Genomic DNA, 21,812 nt, shown 5'->3' with positions numbered 1-21,812 from the left:
CCAATAATGGGGTTGTAGGATCACATGTTCCCTACCAACAGTGATTAGGTAGATCCCTCTCTCCACATTTTTCTCCAGCACTTGTATCCCCCTGTTCATTTTTTAGACATTTTTATTCACACACCATCCATTCCCTCTTTAGTAAATAATCAGTTCTTCCCAGTATAATCACATAGTTATGCATTCACCACCACAATCTATTGGAGAACATTTCCATTTCTTCCACCAAGAAAGAGGAAGAGGAGAAAAAAGACAAAAGAAGAAAAAAAAGAAAAGAAAAAATCGAATTAAAAAATAAAATAAAAAATAAAAAATACATTACATGGAAAATTCTTATATTATAAAAAAATATTACCAAAATTATCTGAAATTCAAATTTAACTAGGCAGTAATTTATTTTTCTATATCTGGCAACCCTACCCTAGCTGATCACCTGCCCTCTAATTTCTTACTCTTTCAGACCTTCCTTACACTCCTGCCAGAATAAAATTTCTAAAACACAGGTGAGAATATATTACAGAATTGACAGGCATCCTTTGATGGCTCCACACTGTTGAGAGAAAAGGAATCCAAACTCCTTAGTAAGGAAGTAAAGAAAATCTCTACTCTGGCTCCATTTGCTTTTCTAGCCCCATCTTATGTCCTTCCATTTAGCTATACTGGGAAAATCACCCAGTCCCAAACATGTCACATACCTTTATACTTGTGCCTTTTCTCCAAATGTTGGCTTAGCTTGGAATTGTCTTCCCTTAAATGTAAATCATGCCCATGCTCCAAGGCGGAGTTCAAAGGCCATCTCCTTCATGAAGCTTTACCCTACCTAATCCCTCCGCTGCAGTTTCCCACAGTTCCCTCTGCGCTTTCATGGCATTTCCATTCCATTACAGCAGATTGCTTTCTGCCATATAATTACATGTTACTTGTCTGCATGTTCCTGTATCTATAGCCTCCTTGAGGGCAGGGACTCAGTTTAAATAATTTTTGTATCAATAACAACAAAGATATATTGAGTCTAACTATTTGACAGGCACCATTTTGAGTGCTTTGCATGTATTAACTCATTTGACCAGCAACTCTATGATTTAGGTACCAAGAATCTCCCCATTGTGTTCTCCATGTATACTAACTCAGTGCTCTACATTCAGTAGGCATTAAATAATTTTTAAAATTGAATGGAGCTGCTTTTATTTGGGATAATGTACTTCTTTGGGCCCATTCATACTAATTTTCCCTTGCAGTCAATAATATTTAAATTCATTCCTTAGTTATCCACTTTGTTCCAGAAAGAATTAAAGTTGACAATCTCTTACGTAAAGGTACTATATATTATCCTATGGGGTTGATTTACAACAAAAAAAATCAAGAATTCAAATACATTTTTTCAAAAATATTAGAAAGGGAAAAAGTGGAAATACTTAAATTAGATTGGCATGCCTGAATGTTTATTACAGCATTTTTTCCCCCCAAGATGTCCCAGGAATGACTTTTAATGAAATGAGAGCCAGTCTGAATTCTAATTACTTAAAGGAAGTGAGATCTGGGTCTTTCCATATATAAATCTCAGAGTCAAGGTGATGATACTATTAAATGTAGGAAGATTACATTATTGTATTTTATCTTTTACAATTCCCCACAACTTCCTTGTTATTAAACACATCATTATTGGAAATGAGGTAACATCTCACAAAGTAATGTACTTGAAAGCATGAAACAACCTGTAGTTCACTATGCAATTCTGAATTGTATGATTATCGCAAAAGAACATAAGAGAAATGGACAGCCAGTGTTGAAGCCGAGGCTCAGGAGGCCTTCTGTCCTGATGAACCGACATCTTTATTAGTGAGTTCAAAGGCTGGACAATGTTTATTTCCTGTTTCACTTCCAGGTGTTGCCTGTGTTTTTCCAGTCACGCAACAAAGGAGAAATGTGACACCTGCTCACATCACTGGAATGACATCCAGTGAAAGACTACATAATGGTGTTGACTGAAATGATCAATTGGGGAGGTCACAAATTTCAACCTTGATTCCTCCTTGGGTATTTTTCCACACTTTATTTAATTATATGTTTACTCTACAATAATTTGAGGAAAAATATGTCTTATGAGCCCCTTTTATTTCTGTTTGCAAACATAAAGCAGAGAAGACCCCAGAGAATTATAAGTCTGCCCTTTTCTCAATTTCCCACCACTAAAGAGTTATGCAATGACAAGATACCCACAAAAACAAATAAACAAATGACTTACCTTGATGAATGCCTTTTGGGAAACTAGGCTGTGGGACAGAGTTGCTTTGTTCTTAGTTTTTCTTCCATTCTCTTCTCAGTCATAACCATTGAGGAGAGGTAGGGAGGAAGTTACTATAGTATTTTGCCTTCAGACCTAGTCATAGCATGCCAAGTCAGGCTTTCTTACCGAACAGTTCCAGCAGGGCTGGCCTGAAGCAGGCATGAATGCCAGTGGCTTCTGCTCTGCCATCAGAACTCATATTGCATGAATTTTCATTTTCTATTATAGAACAATCTTACTTCCTCAGGAATAGGTGCTGGCCTAGAATCTGACCTGGGTAACAAAGTTTATTCAAAATGTACCTACCCATAACAAAGTAAAACCTCAGGTTCCCGTAACCAGTTGTGTCCATGTATGGAGTACATAATTTCCTCTCTCCATCTTTGAGGAAGATTATTGACAAACCCGATTCTATTGTTCCACATTCTGTACCAATGACAGCTCCCAAGATGTCCCATCTTTAAAAAAAAAGAGAATCAGTAAGAGTCAGAATATGAAGTCAAAGCTTCATAAAATGAAGTCTTCTGTCTTATTATAATGAAGAATATTCTGAATAAATCTGAAATAAAGATGTGATACTACAGATTTTTGGTAATGAACAAACTTTTAAACACATCCCACTCACAATTACAGTTTTCCTGTAGTAGAATAAGTTTAGTCAATAGTATGTATTGTGTGTCTATTATGTTTTATCAGAGCCGTGTTCCAGACTGGGAAAGTCTTTATTCTCAAAGTAAGTACAATTGAGATAGGGAATCAAATTTGAACGAAGGACAGTGAACCACAAAAGACAATATCATAATTTCATAAATACTTGTATGTTTTTACATCAATTTATTCAATTATTTATTTCCTCAAACAAATAAACTATATTAATACGTGGCTGAAAGTTCAGTTCCAGCTGGTTCTGATGGAGGAATTCCTTGTAATTTTTTTTTGCTCCATCTGTTGTATGGCTTGATAATAGTCCAGCTTCTGAGCCCCAAATTGGTCATGCTGACATTGTAGCTGTTCTTTTTGTTTCTGAAGCTTATCTGTCTGCTTCTTAGGTTCATTTTCTTATAAAGAGGTATGATTTTCATATTCTTACTGTTATTGATAGTGTCTCCCAGTTATCTGGCTTCCAGAATTCCTTTTTTTTTCCTGTAGCTATCAAAAACTTGCAGTGATTAATCAGTTTTTGTTAGCATCAGCCTCATCAATTACATATTCCCTTGTTCTAAGCCTTTCTTCCTCCATTTCTACTATATCTCCCTCCTCATTTTTTAGTTTTCTCCAACTCTTTAGTAAATAGGGCTTCTAATTGTTTCTCCAACACTTTAGTAAGCTTTTCAGCTCTTTACTAAATAGAGTTTCTAATTCTTGCTCAACCAGGAAGCTAACATTACTGACATTCCGTAATTTGAAAAATGTCTTGGGGTCAAAGTCAGTAGGATCCATTCCATCAGTGCCTTCCCATACCTCTTTTTGCACTGATCTCTGCTTCCTATATAATTAACTTTGAGATTATTTTCAAGCTTTTTTATCATTTCTTCAAATTTAGATTCTTCTCTTACGTTTTCTTTATTCAGTATTTTAAAATAGTCTCTCCTTTCAAGCTCCTTCATCATTTCATATTTAAAAAATTCTTCCTGTCGTGTCTTGTCATAGTGTTACAGGTCACTTGGAGTGATTTTCACTAGCATATCTATCTAACTCTGTCTTCAAACTTGTCAGGATTCATGTGGTTTTTGGGGTCTGTTTTAGAGGACTAGATGGGCTATGCCTATTTAAAATTGATCACTAGAAATAAAACAAATGTCTGTTAACAGGGACCTGGTTAAAAAAATTATAGTATATACACATAATAGAATTCTATGCAGCTTGAAGGAAATCCAATTTAGCTTTAATCAGCATCTTAACCTTTCCACTTCTTGTTTCTTCATTTCATCAGATTTGATCTGCACAAGGTGACTTACTAAATACAGCTCTTTGCTTAGCCTCCTATTCTTTATTTCCTCTGCTTTCTGGGGCTTTTCTCTGAAATGTTTAGCTGTTTCTAGCACATCAATCACTTGACTGAAATATTCATCATAATAAAGTCCAATATCTGGTGGTTCTATGTTTTTACTTTACCCAGATTGAATGGGTTTTTTGTTTTGTTTTGTTGTTTTTTGTTTTTTTGTTTGCTTTTACTTTTGCCTTGTCTAGGTCTATAGACATAGCTTAAAAAGCAGTAGGTAGACACATAACCAAGAGGCGGAAATATTGTAGAAGGATGTTCCTCTACCTCACCCACTTTTTTCCATTATCAGGTCACTATGAACAGCATTCTCATTTCCTTTATCCCCCTCTTCTTCCATAAAAATGACAGAGACCTTCAGGCACGTAAATAGTTCTTATCCCCTCTTTACAGAGGAGGCAACTGAGATCAGAGAGGCTAGATAACTTGTACTAGGTCAAATTAATCATTAGAAAAATCAAACCTAATGTAAAAAGGAGGGGGAACTAGGTACTAAATACTAATACCAAATGCCTGAACGCAGAATTTTTGTTTGTGGAAGACAGAGTGATGTACCCATTCAAGATCAACCAGAAGATAGACCAAAACAGAAAATGAAAATGTTAAAAGAAAAGAAGAAAAAGGAGGAGAAGGAAAAAGGAAGACGGAGGAGACCAAGGCAGCAAAGAAATTACTGGATAGACTAAAAAATAAGAAAAAAATGAGGCATGTACATGGCTACCTTCTTTCTGTCCTCTGTGATCCTAATAATTTACAATGTAGGTGGCATGCAGACCACACTAGAAGGCAAGAATGAACCTTCTGATGGATTGAGGGGAAGGAGTTGTGGCTGAGATGCTTTGTTTTTTGTTTTTGCTTTTAATTCATACCTGAAAGCCTTGAATCTTTGCTAAATATTCCAGCTGTTCGGAAGGCTGTACTGGAGAACAAGGGGGAGTAGGAGAACTTCCTTTTAAACCTATGGCTTCGACTGTAGGAGATGTTGCATTCATAAGGAGTTCCCTGGCAATTGTAGCTGAACTATTCAAGGTGGGAGATACACTGAAGAAAGAGCTTGAAGGTTGGTTACTATCTTTGGGTGACAAAGCCTAGAGTAGTGCCAGAGATTACTCTGTGGAGGCTGGTTTCCAGCCTAATGGTTTTTCAGTAAAAAACTACCTCCTAAGCCATTCTTGTCTTGGTATGAGGCTCTGCCTGCTGAGTGTCCACAACATACTGGCCAGTCTCCTTGAACAGTGTTTTGCACATTAAAAAACAGTAACAGCATGAAAATCCATAACAGCTGGCAGGAGTCTAGCAAGTTTTCAAAGAGGAGATGGGATTTAAACTGGGCCTTGTCAAATAGGTATTTGGATAGCTAATTTTTGCTGAGAGACCAACTTTGTGTCAGGCTCTTTTCTAGGCACTTTACATATTTAAACTCACTTGATTCTCACAATAACCCTCTGATATAGTCACTATTACCATCTCCAGGTTAGATGAAGAAACTGAGATACCAAGAGCGTAAGTATAGCTAGGAAAGAGTGGGGGCAGGATTATAAACCATGGAGTCTAACTCCAGAGCCTGTGCTCTTACCCACCAAGGCATACTGTATTTTGGGTTGATAAAATCACATAGGTACAGGCTGAGGAACGTAGATGAACCTGAAACTATCCTTTGTGCAGATATCAAAGAGACCTTGGTGGAGGGTGTGTGTTGGGAAGTAGGAGAAAATACATTTGAATAGCAGAGTAGAACCAGTCCCTGGAGAATTCTGTGAGAGGATTTCAGACTCCACGAAGAAAACAGAGTTAATAGTTCTAAAATGCAAATATGATAGTCTCTCCTTTGCTTAAGATCCTTTAGTGCTTCTCTATGACCATCTGGATAAATACCAAACTCCATTATGTGGAATACAAAGTCCTTCTTGGTCCGGCCCAAGAACACATTTCTTGCTCCAACTCTCTGGCCACACCTTGCCCCTCCCTTTCTTGTACCAAACTCTCTTGCCACACAGAGTAAACTCAAAGTTACCAAAACATTTCATGCTTTGACAGACCTCTACATTTCACAAGTATACTTTCACTCATCGTCTAGCAGTAAAACTCAAAAAAGAGTTTTTTCCAAGATGCCCTTCAAACACTGAACACCCTCCTGTAGAGCCTTTTTTCAAGTTCCTACCTTCTCCTAGCCAGCCTCTTCACCTCCACCCCAAAGTGAGTTAGATTCTCCCTTCTCTGTGATCCCATTTCTCACACTACACTGCCAGTATTTCTTTACATGCATTACTTTTCCCCCGAAGTGTCAACTCCTAAAAGACAGGATCCATGTCTTATATTTATGTTCTTATACCCAGCCTAGTGCCTAATACAGAGTAGAAGCTCAACAAATGCTTGCTGAATGATGGAGGCATTAAAGGATTCCATGGGGTAAACGAAATCGACCCAATGCTCTGTCTGGATCCCAGCATCTCTTTTCTCCGATTTCCGTAGCCTCTCGTCCTTTGGGACAACTGATACCCTTGGCACCAAGCAGAAAAGCAGCCCCTTTAAGCTTCCTCTGGTCACACATCAGGCAATTCACACCACCAGCCCCATCCTCAGTTGTTGATCTGATCTCTCAATTACAAAGACCCCTTGCACCTGCCGTTAATGCCAGGTGTCATGTGGCTGCCTGGCTTCGGCTTGGGCATCCCTGTCACCTTAAAGGTGGTTCAGACTCTTCTGCTCCTTAGATCTTCATTAAGCCACCTGCCATCTAGATCCAAGCCTTGGAATGACTTCGCAGACCTTTGCTCCTCCTTAACCTTGGCTCTGGGCACACACTTTGAATGTCCAATACATTCAAAGAGGTCCTCAGATTTAGATCTTTTTTCAAGACTCACAGGCCTCAATGAGTGGACTGATACAGGGTCCTGGCCTCTCAGCCCCAAAGGCCTCTCCCTTTACCCATAATCTTTCTACACCCCTACAAAACTTTCTGATCCCTCGGTCCCCTCACCTTCTGAAATCTGACCCATCTGTTGCCACTTGGGTCCTGGTTTTGTCAGTAAGAGGTGAAAACAAGGCAGTGGGTCAATGATAGCTGATTAGTCAGAGCAAAAGGTATCAACGGCACACCATTCAAGATGACTTTGAAATGACTTCAAGCAGAAACATTTTTGGCTATTACAGCAGTCAGGGACAGAAACAGTATTAACATTACTTTTTCAGTTTAAAATGTTCCTACTACCCAGGTGGGAAACATCAGAGGAAAGAATGTGAATTTTAAATTTGCTTGGAGTTTCCATTTCTCGTGGGAGATTTTCTCCCCCTCGACTCAATGAGAGTTGTTTGCCTAATTACCTCTTAAGGAGCTGCTGCTCTTCAGTATCCCAAAGTTTTACAGGAATATCAGTTCTAGTTCCCATCTGCCAAGGATCCCGAGTGGGTATTTAAAACTCAATCCTTAGCCTTAGGTTATATCTGGGTCTGATACCCTGAACTACCTAAGGTTTAGCAGAAGGGCTTACTAGTCAGGTTTTAAGTTTCCTTTTGCTAATAGCACCTGCTCATTTCCTCCCCACAGCCCCCAGACTTTATAATGAAGAAAATATCATACTTTGTCCAGTATTACTATGGGTTTGTAGAGGTAGAGGGAGTGTATGAGCTGAGTCAGCCTTGTGTCAGCTTAAAATTTTCAGCTGTTTGGTACAATCAACAGTGACAGTGGAACTGAAAGAGAAACTGTTTAGTTCACTTTTGGGGCCTCACTTAATTATGCCATCAGGGGTGTTCGTATAACAAATTAAAGGACTATTGTTTGAATGTGTCCAGTTCAGTGTCACCTCTTTGGATCAGTGAGTTTCTCTTTCAAGTAAGATTCAAAATATTTCTTTAAGAAAACATGTTAAATAATCTATTTAAAAGCTTAGGTTCTTTACTAACTCTTCTACTTATCTTTAAATATTCAAATTGCATGCTTTTTAATGGGTGATTTTATTATAAAGGAAGCAACTTCATAAATAAATAATAAAAAAAGAACCCAAGTGTTAGTTTCTGAATTTTTACAGTTCCCTTAAGGTATTGAGATATAGTCCCCTATAGGTAAATAAATACAAAGGTTTATAGCCATAATTTCCCTCATCCAAAGTTTATGACATATTGGAAATGGTCTCTAAAGGATGTATTTAAGCCATGGGCTCAGTTCTCAACATATGGACACTAGTTCCATTACATTTCATCAAACAGCAAAACTTTGTTGGGAATCATTACTATGTGCAGATAGGATTACAGCTATCTTAGATAAAGTGTTTGACCATTCTAGTTAAAAAGGACATATTACATTTTTTGCTTCCACAAAATTTATCACCTATAGTTGACTATTCTATTTTCAAGCAAAGACTATTCTGGAAAATAACTTTCAGGGACAACTAACACTACTACAACATCACACATTTAGATACTGAAGGTGAATTATAGGAAGTATTATATGTGATTATATATATTTTAATAGTCATGCGGTTATTTTATGAGGGAAATTTAATATTTAAAATACGTATTTAATATTTTAAATATTTAATATTTTTAAACTTTTATTTCTCCTTATTTATTTCTTGTCATGTCTTATTTGGCCATTGCCACTCACATAACTAACTGGCCTACAGATGGAGAAAACTGGGACACACAGAGGTAAGTGCCTTGCCTAAGGCCAAACTGCCTGCTTGGTTTTCAAATGGAGATCTTCTGTTCTCAGTTCACTGTTATTTTGGTAGTTATAGCTCTAAAGAGGTTACTGTGTCAGACTGATTATGTGAACCATTCCAGTTTATAGTAAATTTAGAACCAAAAATGTTAGGAAATGTCTTTTTTTTTTTTTTTTTTTTTTGTATTTTAACAGATTATGTCAAGCATACAAGGCACACAGTGAATGACTTTTGTAGTAGCTCTTAATAATATTGAGCCACTAGCAAATTTACCAGGAGCCTCTCTTGAGACATACAAGAAAATCTCACACATATACATTGATCTTTCACTTGCTCCATTTATCCCAATTAAACCACTCAGCCTACTGATCCATAAAGCAAGTTAAGGTTATAAATGATGCAGATGATGACTCCTTTTAGGTAACTGTCTGCTTTAGGGTATTTTTCTCGTGAAAAATTAAATTGATTTAAAAGACGGAATTGTCATGGACTTAAGAACCTTCTACTCAACTGAGAAATGAGATTAATAGTCATGTCCTCTTAATTATTAGTTGTAAACTAATAATTATTCTAGATTAATCTAAATGAATAACTTTTGTGACCTCTACCACAGACCGGGCTGCCTGGGATATGACTCAGACATCACATTTATTTTCAATATTTACTTTAAAGTCCAACATATTCATTTTTACTCTGAATTAGTCTTTATTTTCCTTACTCTAACTGTTGGAAGATAACAAAAGTGAGGTTATTTTCTTTAGAAACTCTTATATTTATAATCGAAAGTGTGATGGCAAGTCTAGTCCACTATGAAGAGGAAGAGTAGGGAGAAATCTTAAGAGGGGAAAAAATCACTTTGTACAAGTCCTCCTGCTTTGAATGGACATGTAAATACTGCCTCAAGCTGGGATGGAGGGAGAGCTCCCTTGAGGGGATTCCAGAGCTCCCTCTATCAAGACTGAGGGGCTGCAAGGAGAGCCTGTCACCTGCCTGGACTTCAGAGTCCCGATCCACAAGGTCGCAAAGTTGTGGTCATTTCCAGTTACAAAAATGACGTGGTCCCTGACTCTTAATATAATAATTACAATAAGTAATATGATCATGTAACAAAATTGCTGAGGCCAGCAGTGGTTATCTGAGGGCCTCTTTAGTTGTGGCAGTATCTTGGGTGGTACAGTAATAATTTCCCTCAAAAGGAGTGCAACTTCTCTGTGGTTTAAATTACATTTTCCCCAAGGATATGCATTTGAAGGAATAACTGATTTGGGGGAGATGTCCCTACAACATAGCAATTATATTTATTCTTTGATGACTAATTCTAAAAAAAAAAATCCTCTACCATATTTATTATAAATACAGTTGTATCTATTATTTATTATAAATAGAGGGGGTCAAGTTGGAACACAGAAAAAAGTTCTGTAATCAATAAAACGCCTTAAGGAATCCTTGTTCCTTAGAGATAGTAAGGTCATAATAATATTTAATTTATAGTTTAAAAAATAACTCAAAGTCATGAAGCATATAACAACACGGCTGAACCTTGAGGACATTATGTTGAGTGAAACTAGTCAGAAATAAAAGGACAAATATTATTTGGTCTCACTAATATGAACTAACATTAATGAGTGAACTTTGAGAGTTAAAGTTGAGAACACAGGGTATCAGGAGATAGAAAGAGGGGAGAGACTGGGCATTTGATGTGGAAGGAATACAGAATGTTCAACAGGATTGACTGTACAGATCCAGAAATGGATAGCACAGTACTACCTTATAGTGGCACAATATTGTAAGTATTCTGAAAAAAGCTGAATATGAGTATGGTTGAAAGAGGAAGGCTAGGGGCATGTATGACACCTGAAGGAAAGACAGAAGATAAGGACAGGGATTGTGTAACTTAGAGAAACCTAAAGTGGACAATGATGGTGATTAAATATACAAATATAAGAATGTTTTTACATGAGGGAGAACAAATGAATGTCAACACTACAAGGATTCAAAATGGGATGGTACACAGAAAAACACAATCAATGCAAATTAGAGTCTATAGTTAATATAACGTTGTAATATACGTCCATGAAATGTAACAAAAGCTATAAACAAAAGCCAAATGTTAATAAGAGGGGGATAAAAGGGAGGGGTATAGGATTCTTGGTATTATTGCTTTTGTTTCTCCTTTTTATTTTATTATATATATACATATTTATTTTTCAGTCTTCATTTTCTTCCCCCTCTTCTTTCTTTGCAAAGAAATTGAAATGTCCTCATATAGACTGTGATGTTGAATACATAGCTATGTGATTATACCAGGAACCACTGATTGTTTACTTAGGATGGACTGTATGGTGTGTGAAAAAAACTGTTTAAAAAAGAAAAATAAACAGAGGGATACATGTGCTGGAGAAAATGTGGAGAGAGGAATGTATCTATCCACTGTTGGTGGGGAAGTGGAATGGTACAGTCCATCTGAGGGCAGTGTGGTGGTTCTACAATAGGCTAAGTATTGTATTGCCATATGATCCTGCAACCCTGTTATTAGGTATATACTTGGAAGAACTGAAAGCAGGGACACAAATGGACACTGGTGTTTATGGAGGCAGTATTCACGATTTGCAATGGATGGAGTTGGTCTAAGGGTACATCCACTGATGAACGGAATGGTGAACTGTGCTATGTACATATAATGGAACACTGAGTGGCTACAAGAAGGAATAAAGTTGTAAGGCATGCAACTAGGTGAATGAACCTCCAGGACAGTAATCTGATGAAATAAGCCAGAAATGAAAAGACAAATATTATAACGCCTCACTAATACGGGCTAAATGTGCAAATTCTGAGAAATGAGTTAAAGAGCATAGGTTATCAGGGAAAGGCTTATTGTAAAGGTTCCTAGGTTGTAATCTCTTACAGCAATCACATCTATTTCTGAGTTGTTAACAGTTATCTCTAAATTCTGAAATGCTGAGCTCTTTGTGTATAACCTGGTAATTCCCTGGAACTTCAGGTATCTGTGTAACATCTGAGATTCAGAGCTAGAGTTCAGCAGCTATGAAAGTCAGCATTACCCCATATAGTAAATGTTAAAAAAGCTGAAGAAGAGATCAGACTTCAGTTAGAGATATGAATAAAGCTGATCTGGTTAGGACAAAGGCCAATCAGACTAAAGGATAAAAGACGATACTGACTGTGTTTTAAAACTTCGACTTTGTGAGACCAAAGGAAGAGATGTTTATTTGGTGCAAAATTTATATTTTCTGTAGCACACCATCTAATTTAACTTGTATAGTCTGTTTATTCAAATACCATCCTTACATGGAAACTTGAATAGGGAGTGAGATCTTGTTGATTTGTACAGGTTAGTGTGGTGCCCCAATATATTTCAGAGATATTTGGGCAGAGAATAAAAAAATACTCGTAAAGCCCCCTTAAGGCATTGGGGGAAAATGTGGAAATATTAAACTTCCCCACCTGAGGAATTCCTGATATTCTTGCAAGCATTGGAAACTACCAGTTTAACAGGCCAAGCCTTTGATCTTGGGGCTTGTCCTTATGAAACCTACTCCTGCAAAGGATACGCTAAACCTACTTATAATTATGCCTAAGAGTCACCCCCAGAGAACCTCCTTTGTTGTTCAGATGTAGCCTCTCTCTCTAAGCCAACTCTGCAGGTAAACTCACGGCCATCCCCACCTACATGGGACGTGACTCCCAGCAGTGTAAATCTTCCTGGCAACGTGGGACTGACTCTCAGGGATAAGCCTGGCCCTGGCATCATAGGAGTGACAATGCCTTCTTGGACCAAAATGGGGAAGAGAAATGAAACAAAATAAATTTCAGAGGCTGAGGGATTTCAAATAGAGTTGAGAGGTCAATCTGGAGGTTATAACAATATGCATTATACAGATATTCCTTTTTAGTTTTTAATGTATTAGAATTGCTAGAAGGAAATACCTGAAACTGTTGAATGGTAATCCAGTAGCCTTGATTCTTGAAGATGATTGTATAACTATGTAGCTTTTATGGTGTAACTGTGTAATCATGAAAACCTTGCCACTGACACTCCCATTATTCAGTGTATGGACAGATGAGTAAGAAAATAAAGACAATAAATAAATACTAGGAGGGGATAAGAGGTATGGGATGTTTTTGGTGCTCTCTTTTTTATTTTTATTTTTATTCTTATTTTTATTTATTTATTTATTTATTTTTGAGTAATGAAACAGAATAAAATTAATTATGTTTTAATAAGCTCATACTTCAGTACTTTTAAGAATGGCATATATTTTTTGAAGGAAAATTTGGCAATAACTATAAAAATTTTAAAATTAAAATTACAAGTATACACATATGTGTGTGCACCCAAATATCTGATCCTGAATTCACCTTTTTTTCTTTTAGAAATTTTTCATAAATACTTACAAAATACATAAGAATGTTTATTACAATATTCTTTACCAATAGACTTTCAGTTAGATAAACAGCGGTACATTCTCTTTTAGAAATAATGAAGAGCTGCATTTATTAGCTAGAAGAGATGTTTATAAAACATTGTTAAGTAAAACAATCAAGTTAGAATACAGTATGCAAAGTGTGATTCTACTGTTTTTTTTTTTCTGGAGGAGATATGGGTCACAGAAAAATTTCTGACAATATTTAAAAGTATGCTTAATTTAACAGTGAAACTGGGATGAGTATAGGGAGAATTTCAATTTTGCTTTATACTTTTGATTTGTAATAAGCAAAAATTCCAGGAAAAAAATAAAGAAAAAAAGAAAGGCATTCAGTTTATATATATTCAGAATGAAATTCAAATTATCTTTTTATAAGTTGATGGAAATATGAAGACTGAACAGAGGAAACAGAGGTTTTACATTTTAATCAAATTTGTTCTCTACTAAACTGACATTAAAGGCACCAAAGGTAATGGAACATTTCACATTTCTATGAAAATTTGTTTTATTATATTTTCCAGAATATATTAAACCACCTAAGTTGACAAACTAAGATATGAAGTAGGATGTAGGATAAAGTCTGGCTATACAATTCCATATTTGTCAAATCCATAAGGTTTTTATCTAATATGAATTCTCTGAGGTTGAATACAGTCATTACATCCATAATGTCTCTATTTGGGATGAATTCTCTGAAATTTAATAAGGGATGTTGCACAAGTAAAGACCCTTCCTTATTCATTTATATTCATGAGGTTTATCTCCAGTATGAGTCCTCTGATGTCTAACAAAGTGCATACTTTGAAGGCTTCTCCATCATCAGTGCATTTATAGGCTTTCCCTCTAGCACGACATCTGAGGGAAAGGTTCAGGACGAGCTCCATCTAAAGGCTGCCCTGCATGCACTGCATTTCAACAATTCTCTTCAATTGATTCCACTGTGTTTCACTCAAATTCAATTTTGTTTTGGGCTTTTATTACACACATCATGTTTATTTATACTATTGCTGGAATAACACTAATAAAGAATATTGGTCTCAGAATGGTAGAAAGCACTCAACTTTCTCATCAAGACAGAAATATAACCTATACTGGAGGATTGTTTAGAGAAAATAATGTATTGCCTGGGACATTACAAAGTCTCAATAAATTCTAATTTCCTTTCTCCCCTGTGAAATGTAACGCTATTCTTGTTTTAAAATAAGTCAAAGTGGCATTTCAAATGAATTTCTAAATTATTATGAGTATTTTTATTTTGTTCATACTAGAATTAACAGAGTAACAATTTTATATGAAAAAGTCATTTTAAGCATGGGAGTGACTTAGCTGAAAGGAAAACTGTTTGCATTTTATCTACCTATGGGTGTTTTGCACTAAAATTTTGGATACAATCTATTTGGGTCACAAATTTATAATTTATATTATTTAAATGGTAAACTGAGTTTTGCTTTAATAAAAATGAACTTGCCTATAAAAAAATAGAACATAATGTGAACTCAGATTATCAATCTATCTACAATTCACTCACCCTGAACAAAATCCCTTTGTAGCCTTATAAGCATTTTATGAAAAGTATTCTTAAAAAGAGGTAGCAGAATTATTTGGAGCAGGACAGAGGGAATAATTTGTGGTAAATAGCAAGGACATACTAAACTGTTCTGAAAATTTCTAAATAATCTTTTAGCTTTTAAAAAGCTTTTATACTTTCAAAAAAAGTAAACATTTACTTTTAAGGAGGTATAGTAGAGATTGTCCTTATTCGTCTATATGCAGTTTGGTTTTTCCCTGGTTATATGTAATAGTCACTGGTACTATCTCCCTGTACCAAAGAAGCCAATATAAAGTTGTTTTATTTGAGTTTATATGACCTTTTTCCTTGGTTTTATACCACTAGAGAGTATTAAATGTTAAGAAAGCCATTTTGAGGCAGTTGTACGTATGACCCACTTTGCAAGTAAAGCCATTAAAATATATAACTAACACTTTGCATTTTGCCTCTTATGTAAATCATGTTTCAAAAGCTAAGTGATACCCGACCTGAGAAAATCATTGCCTGTGCTCAGAATTTTTAAATACATTTCTTGAAAGAGCTTCTTCAGAGCAAATTTTAAAACAAGTTATCTTAGGGTATAGATGGTAGTAGAACAAAACTGTTAGCACTAGAACTTGAAGAGAACAGGAATTAGGTTGAGAGTTAGCAGTTCAGAGACTACTATTTCTGCCCATTAGAAAAAGTCAGCAAGGCTCAAGACAGGAAAGGAAATTTGATTCTGGGATAAGCTGTTTTAATTCCCTGGCACCTATTCTTTGTCTTGCTGTCGTGATGGAATTCTAGGTATTGCGTCATGTACAAGAAGAAATTGCCATTAGTTGCTTTTTATTTATTTTTTTAATTGGAGGAAGAATATTGACAGCAGTGATGACTGTAGCCTAGGAGAGGACACCTAAATAAGTCATTCAAGAAAAACAGAATTGAAATATTTTTTAACATTCCAAAAGAGAGATTCTGTATAATTGTTTTCTATTATGCTAGCAATATGCTCATTACTGCTGGAAATAAAGTGGAAGAAAAAACTCACCTATACCCCAATTAATATTTTAGTATATCTATTTCTGATATTTTTATATGTATATTTTTAAACAGTTGTGATCATATTATATATATTGATTTTGCATCCTGTTTTTTGTCACTTGCATTAGTAATGTACATATTTTCCAGGTTAGTATAAACTGTTTATAAACAGGCCAAATAATATTTTATTACATATTTGCCAAAATATATTTAGTCATATTCTGTTGTTGGATTTCAAAATACAATAATGGTTAATTATATGATTAGCACCCTTTATGGGCCTGAGGAATTAAATCCCCAATTCCTTAATGCTCCTGATGTGTTCTGTAATACAGAAAACCCCAAACTATGCTTCTTGAGATGTCAGAGTTCTGGGCTTCCTTCACATAAGACTCTAGATATTCAGGACTGCTTTTGGCTAGCGCTGATCAGGTGAACTACTGAGGAAGGACCATGGAAAGTAAAGATGTGATGAACAAGTGGGCATCTGAACATTTGGATGCCAGCAGCCTACTCTCATATCTTCCACAGAAAAATTCTATTCCTGGCTAATGTTGTGCCAAGAGGTTAGGAATTATATTGCTCTGTAAGACTTCAGATTTTCTTCTCTTTTTTCCTGTGACTTCGTAAGGAAAGTCCATTCTCGGGAGCAGGACAGCTGATTTGGGGGAGGGGGAGCTATTAACCAACTCAAACAAGCACCGAGGTGCCAAGAGAAAAGATGGCATGTAAATGGACTGTTATTTAAAGAAGGGTTTAGACTTTCAATGAAGGAGTGCCAAAACAATTTTAGCATACTTCATCATATAAAGTTTATTTTTAAAAATCACTTGGAAAATTACTGTTTATATTTTTAAGATATTAAAACAATTTTTTAAAAGCAATGCTAGAATCTGGGTCAAAAGAAAACCAGAACAAATAAGAAATAACAGCATGCAACAAATTCACCCTCCTCTATTTTAGCACTTGGAAGTTTTTTAAACATATTCCAACTATCATTTTAACCAATATCGTCTTTTATCTCAATCAGACTTCTATTTTATCGTTTTATTTACAGAGTTTGATTTAGGTTTCGTTGGCCTATTTAACTTTGTTGTGTGATTCTTTTATATTTCATTAATTTATATAAGTATGCATTTTCCTTTGAGTACCACTTTGGCCATATGCCATTACTGATAGTAATTATGGTGGTAATGACAACTTTTAGCTATTCTGATTGCTTATCATGTGCCAGGAATTGTGCAAAGTTCTCTACATATGCTATTGCATAAAATATCCATTTATGACCCTTTTAATGCTTAAATCTGAGTTCTATTTTATCTGACTTTTTTCTCATTCCGCACATCTCTAATTGGTTATTTTTCCCCCAGAAAAACCTGGTTTTGTTTCACAAATGCACTATATGCTCTCTCATCCCTCTGAGGTACTAATTACATTTGAAAAATAAAATCTCCACTGTTGATTCTATTATCTCCATTTTCTCAGCTCTTAGTTCTTTAGTTTGATATTTCTTCTTTATGAAGTTGATTTTCCTCAGATTTTGTGATTGTAGGTTATTTGCTTAAATGTGTACTCGCTATTCTCTCTATCTTTCTGTCAAAGTGCCCACTGTCGGGGGACTACACCATTCCCCTTGATGTCTCCGGCCACGTGGGGCATTGCCCTGCCTCTCCATGCCAGGTATTCACTTCATGACTTTTGCCTGGGGGCAGAAGCCTCTGCTTGGAAGTGTGTGCGGCAGGGGGCTCACCCGCTTAACAGTCCCTGCCACAGTGCCCAGAGCCCCACCCTGACTCCTGTGTCCAGCATTGGTGACCCGGAGCAGCAGTGCGGAGCCGTCTTTTGTAGTGTCTTCTTCAACATGTGTTTGGGGCTATAGCTTCCTCCTCCCATCAGATCCATCTTACTGCCTTTTTTTTTTTTTTTTTTTTTGCAGTCCATCATAATTCCTGGCCCAACAAGAAGGGGCACACTTTCTTGCTTTATAGTGCCTGTAGATTCATTTGCTCATTTGCTGTAATTCCCAAGTATATGGATAGGCAGGGGAGACGGGAGCATGCTGCCTTCATTCAATTTTCTAACATGCATTACATTTGTAGAGTTTCTTGTTAGCATGTATACTCTGGTGAGAGCTATAAAACAGATTTTTAACAAGGTATTTGAATAGTAAAAATACAATGTTTGCATTTGAGATGAAAAAGCATACAAATTCCATATTATAGCAACCTGTTTTGCCACAAAGCACCCTCCCACTTAAAGACAGCCTCAACTAGGTGAGATACCGTAGTTGCTAATTAAATGATGTGTTTGCAAGGTTAAGCCAAAGTTCAGAAAGACTCACATAAATTATCAGTGTATCTATTAAGGTTTCTCCTTTGCTGAAGTAACAGATGTGTCCTCTTTAGGAAAAAGAAAAAAAAAAAACACTTTAAAATCTCATTTTAAATAATAAACCTATCAATATTGGATTTGGGACAGCTGAGTGATGTGAGAGGCAAACAGCTCTTGCATCCTTGTGCAAGATCAAATACTTTGGTTTCAAATGATAGGAAAACAAGCATATTTGGGAAAGTGGTTTCCAAAGAAAGTCATAATAACTTAGTGGTGATCTTTTCTTTCTTTTTTTTCATTATTCTGCAAACAACCATTCAAATTAAGTGTTTTGAAAATATTATTAGAGAACACTGCATATTCTTTTTTTCTCTCAGAATTCTTATGGGGAAAATATAGTTAAAAGAGATAAAAGGATTATATCTTTAATAGTAAGTAAATTTTAATTTATTTTTTTAAAGTGATCTCAAAGCTGCAGAATTCAATTCAATTGGTCACTCTTGAATAGAGTGGGAATTTACTATGTATTCTATAATTACATATATTTAAATTTATATTTATAATGTTAAATTTATATATATTTATATTTAAGTATATTTCTATATTTATCATTATTATTTACAATGATAAATTATCCATGTGGGTGGTGATGGTTGAGGAGAAGAACGAGACAAACACTCAGCAAAGGTGACTGAGAAATCAGAACACTTCAAGAACTTCACTACCAGAATTCCTAATCTGTTTTTCTTTGTCAGTTCTTACCCTAGGTAAAAATGCTTCCCATTAATTTGATTTTGTGAGGGAATTTTTTTCTGAAGCCATGATTAAAAATTATTAAACAACATTCTTTCCTAGACCAATAAAGCAACATTTAGGGCTGGGTGGGGGTGGGGAGGGGACACACACACACACACATACACACACACACACACACACAAATATTATGGACTAAACCAGCATTTTTGCTGACACCCAGAAGCATAGAAAATACTAGGTCCCCTTGTTAGCCTTTTATAACTTTAAAACATGATGCCAACTTGGCTGGCCCACCAGATGTTAGGATGAGTGAGACAATTCTGCAGAACGTGGCCTGAGATCCTAGGGGCAAATGCTGCAAAAAAACCTAAGGTGTGGTTGCTAGAATAATTAAATGGCTTTAGATGAATTAATTGTAAACCAATTAGAGTGGCACAGGTGTGTTTTTGTCAAGCACATTATTATACATTATTGGAACAGAAACCAGATGACAATGCCATGGTCTGGAAGCACAAGCATCTTAATTGTGACCAAAATCCTGATAAATCCTCCATCCTGAGAAATGTCCAAAGAGCGTAACTGAAACCACCTGAGATATTTAGAGAATGGAATTTACTATGAAGTTCCTGTGTCAATATTGACTATAACTTCTTTTTCAGGCACAAATATTTCAAAAATTTGTTTTTGTTAGGGGGGATATTTGATTTCATCGTAGCCACAAATTCTCTCGCATCATTCTTGCTCTGTGAAAACTGAATGGTCTGTTAATTGGATGTTTTTTTTGTGCCAGTTATGTCTCTGGACTTTTATATTAATTTTATAAAATATGTGTGGTTGCTTCTAATATCAAATCAATTCTTTCATAAGCTTAATGCATAAAGGGGTTTTCTATGTTTTGTACCAAATCTCAATTAGTACTAGTAACAAGGAACTGGATGGACCTTTAGTACTTCCAGTGTAGCATTTCTTTTGTTCTTTTACTGACAGGCTTTGATTATACAACAAGCTAAAAAAAGAGCTATTAGGGGATAGCCAGGTATGAAGGTGTTCTAGTTTGCTAATGCTGCCAGAATGCAAAACACCGGAAATGGATTGGCTTTTTAAAAAGGGGGTTTATTTGGTTATACAGTTACAGTCTTTAAGGCTATAAAGTGTCCAAGGTAACACATTGACAACCAGGTACCTTCACTGGAGGATGGCCAATGGCATCTGGAAAACCTCTGTTAGCTGGGAAGGCACATGGCTGGCGTCTGCTCCAGAGTTCTGGTTTCAAAATGGCTTTCTCCCAGGATGTTCCTCTCTAGGCTGCAGTTCCTCAAAAATGTCACTCTTAGTTGCTCTTGGGGCATTTTTCCTCTCTTAGCTTCTCTGGAGCAAAAGTCTGCTTTCAAGGGCTGTCTTCAAACTGTTTCTCAGCTGCAGCTCCTCTCTCAGCTCCTGTGCTTTCTTCAAAGTGTCCCTCTTGGCTGTAGCAAGCTTGCTCCTTCTTTCTGAGCTTATATAGTGCTCTAGTAAACTAATCAAGGCCCACACTGAATGGGCGTGGCTACACCTCCATGGAAATTATTCAGAGTTATCACCCACAGTTGGGTGGGGCGCATCTCCATAGAACCAACCTAATCCAAATGTTCCAACTTAATCAACACTAATACGTCTGCCCCCACAAGATTGCCTCAAAGAACACAGCTTTTTCTGGAGGATATAATATATACAAACTGGTACAGAAGGCCATAGGTAAAAATAAATTGCTTCTTTCCACAAAAGAGTAAGAGTAAGTGTAAGTGACAATCAAAGACTTTGAAATTTATGGGAAAGAGAGAGAAGGAAGGAGAGAGACTGGGATTTAGGTGTGTATGAGAATGTATTATTGGAGATTTTTAAATGCACACTTTCTACTCTGCTTTAGTGGGATGGAGGCTAGGTTTCACTGGCAGGTGTGAGTCCCCAGAGACAGGTCTTGATGAAGAGAATGAGTCATCACCGAGGCAAGAATGATATTAGCTTGGAGAGATTGAGGAATGTGTGTAAACAAGCACTTATGCTTCAAAGTTTGGGGCCTCTGATAGTAGTCAAGCTTCATAATCAGGAAGGGGGACTGAACTTGTGCTTTGTAACAGGATCAGAAAGAAAGGAATGACAAGCTGGAGATGGGTTCTCTATCTCCAGAAGGTATGTAAGCAAGCCTTCTGTGCATCATCTAAGTTCTGGACTCAGTCAAAACTATGTGGTCTGTGAAGAGAGTGGAATAAGCCTTTGTGTATGTTAAGGGTTACAAAGGAAAGCAGCCTGACTTCTGGGGAGATCCTGGGGACTCAAAAGAAGGGCAATGGTTGCTGGGCCCTCAAGTCCCTCAAGGAGACGTCATAGTCACACTGGCCATGGAGACCCAAGAGTGGCACAAACCTCAGAGGAGAAGGGCTTTGTGGACTGAAGGGCCTGAGTACTCGGAGCTGGGCTCGAGGAGGCCAAGTAGTGGGCCCTGGGAGGTGGTGCTGCTCAAAGCGCCAATCTTCTTCAGAGGCTCTTCTGGGCCTGTGCCATGGGCTGGACCAAAGAGACTTTCAAGACAGGGAGGAGCAGGGCTGGGTCAGCCAGAGAAGAAATCCAGAACACAACAGTGACAGACCCCAAACGTGGCAGCAAAGGGTCACAGCAGTAGCGGCAGCTCGGACCAACAGTCAGATGCTCCTCTTGTTGAGTCTGAATGAAGTTCTTGGGCAATGCAAGGGAAGGGGGAGGCCAAGAGAGCAAT

At 36.7% G+C, this 21,812-nt stretch overlaps 1 protein-coding gene and 1 pseudogene across 1 annotated transcript in view; both read right to left on the bottom strand.

The window, feature by feature from the left end:
• RELN (reelin) overlaps positions 1 to 21,812 on the bottom strand; it is a 520,858-nt gene that overhangs the window by 167,775 nt on the left and 331,271 nt on the right. The window contains 1 exon segment of the mRNA XM_037837769.1: positions 2,594 to 2,745. Coding sequence (XP_037693697.1) covers positions 2,594 to 2,745 — 152 coding nt within the window.
• Positions 3,160 to 7,678, bottom strand: LOC119534760 (annotated as a pseudogene).

This window comes from Choloepus didactylus, chromosome 5 (genome assembly GCF_015220235.1).
Source record: "Choloepus didactylus isolate mChoDid1 chromosome 5, mChoDid1.pri, whole genome shotgun sequence".
Taxonomy (NCBI): domain Eukaryota; kingdom Metazoa; phylum Chordata; class Mammalia; order Pilosa; family Megalonychidae; genus Choloepus; species Choloepus didactylus.
Note: the sequence above shows the minus strand (reverse complement) of the source record. Positions and strands in the feature narration are given on the sequence as shown.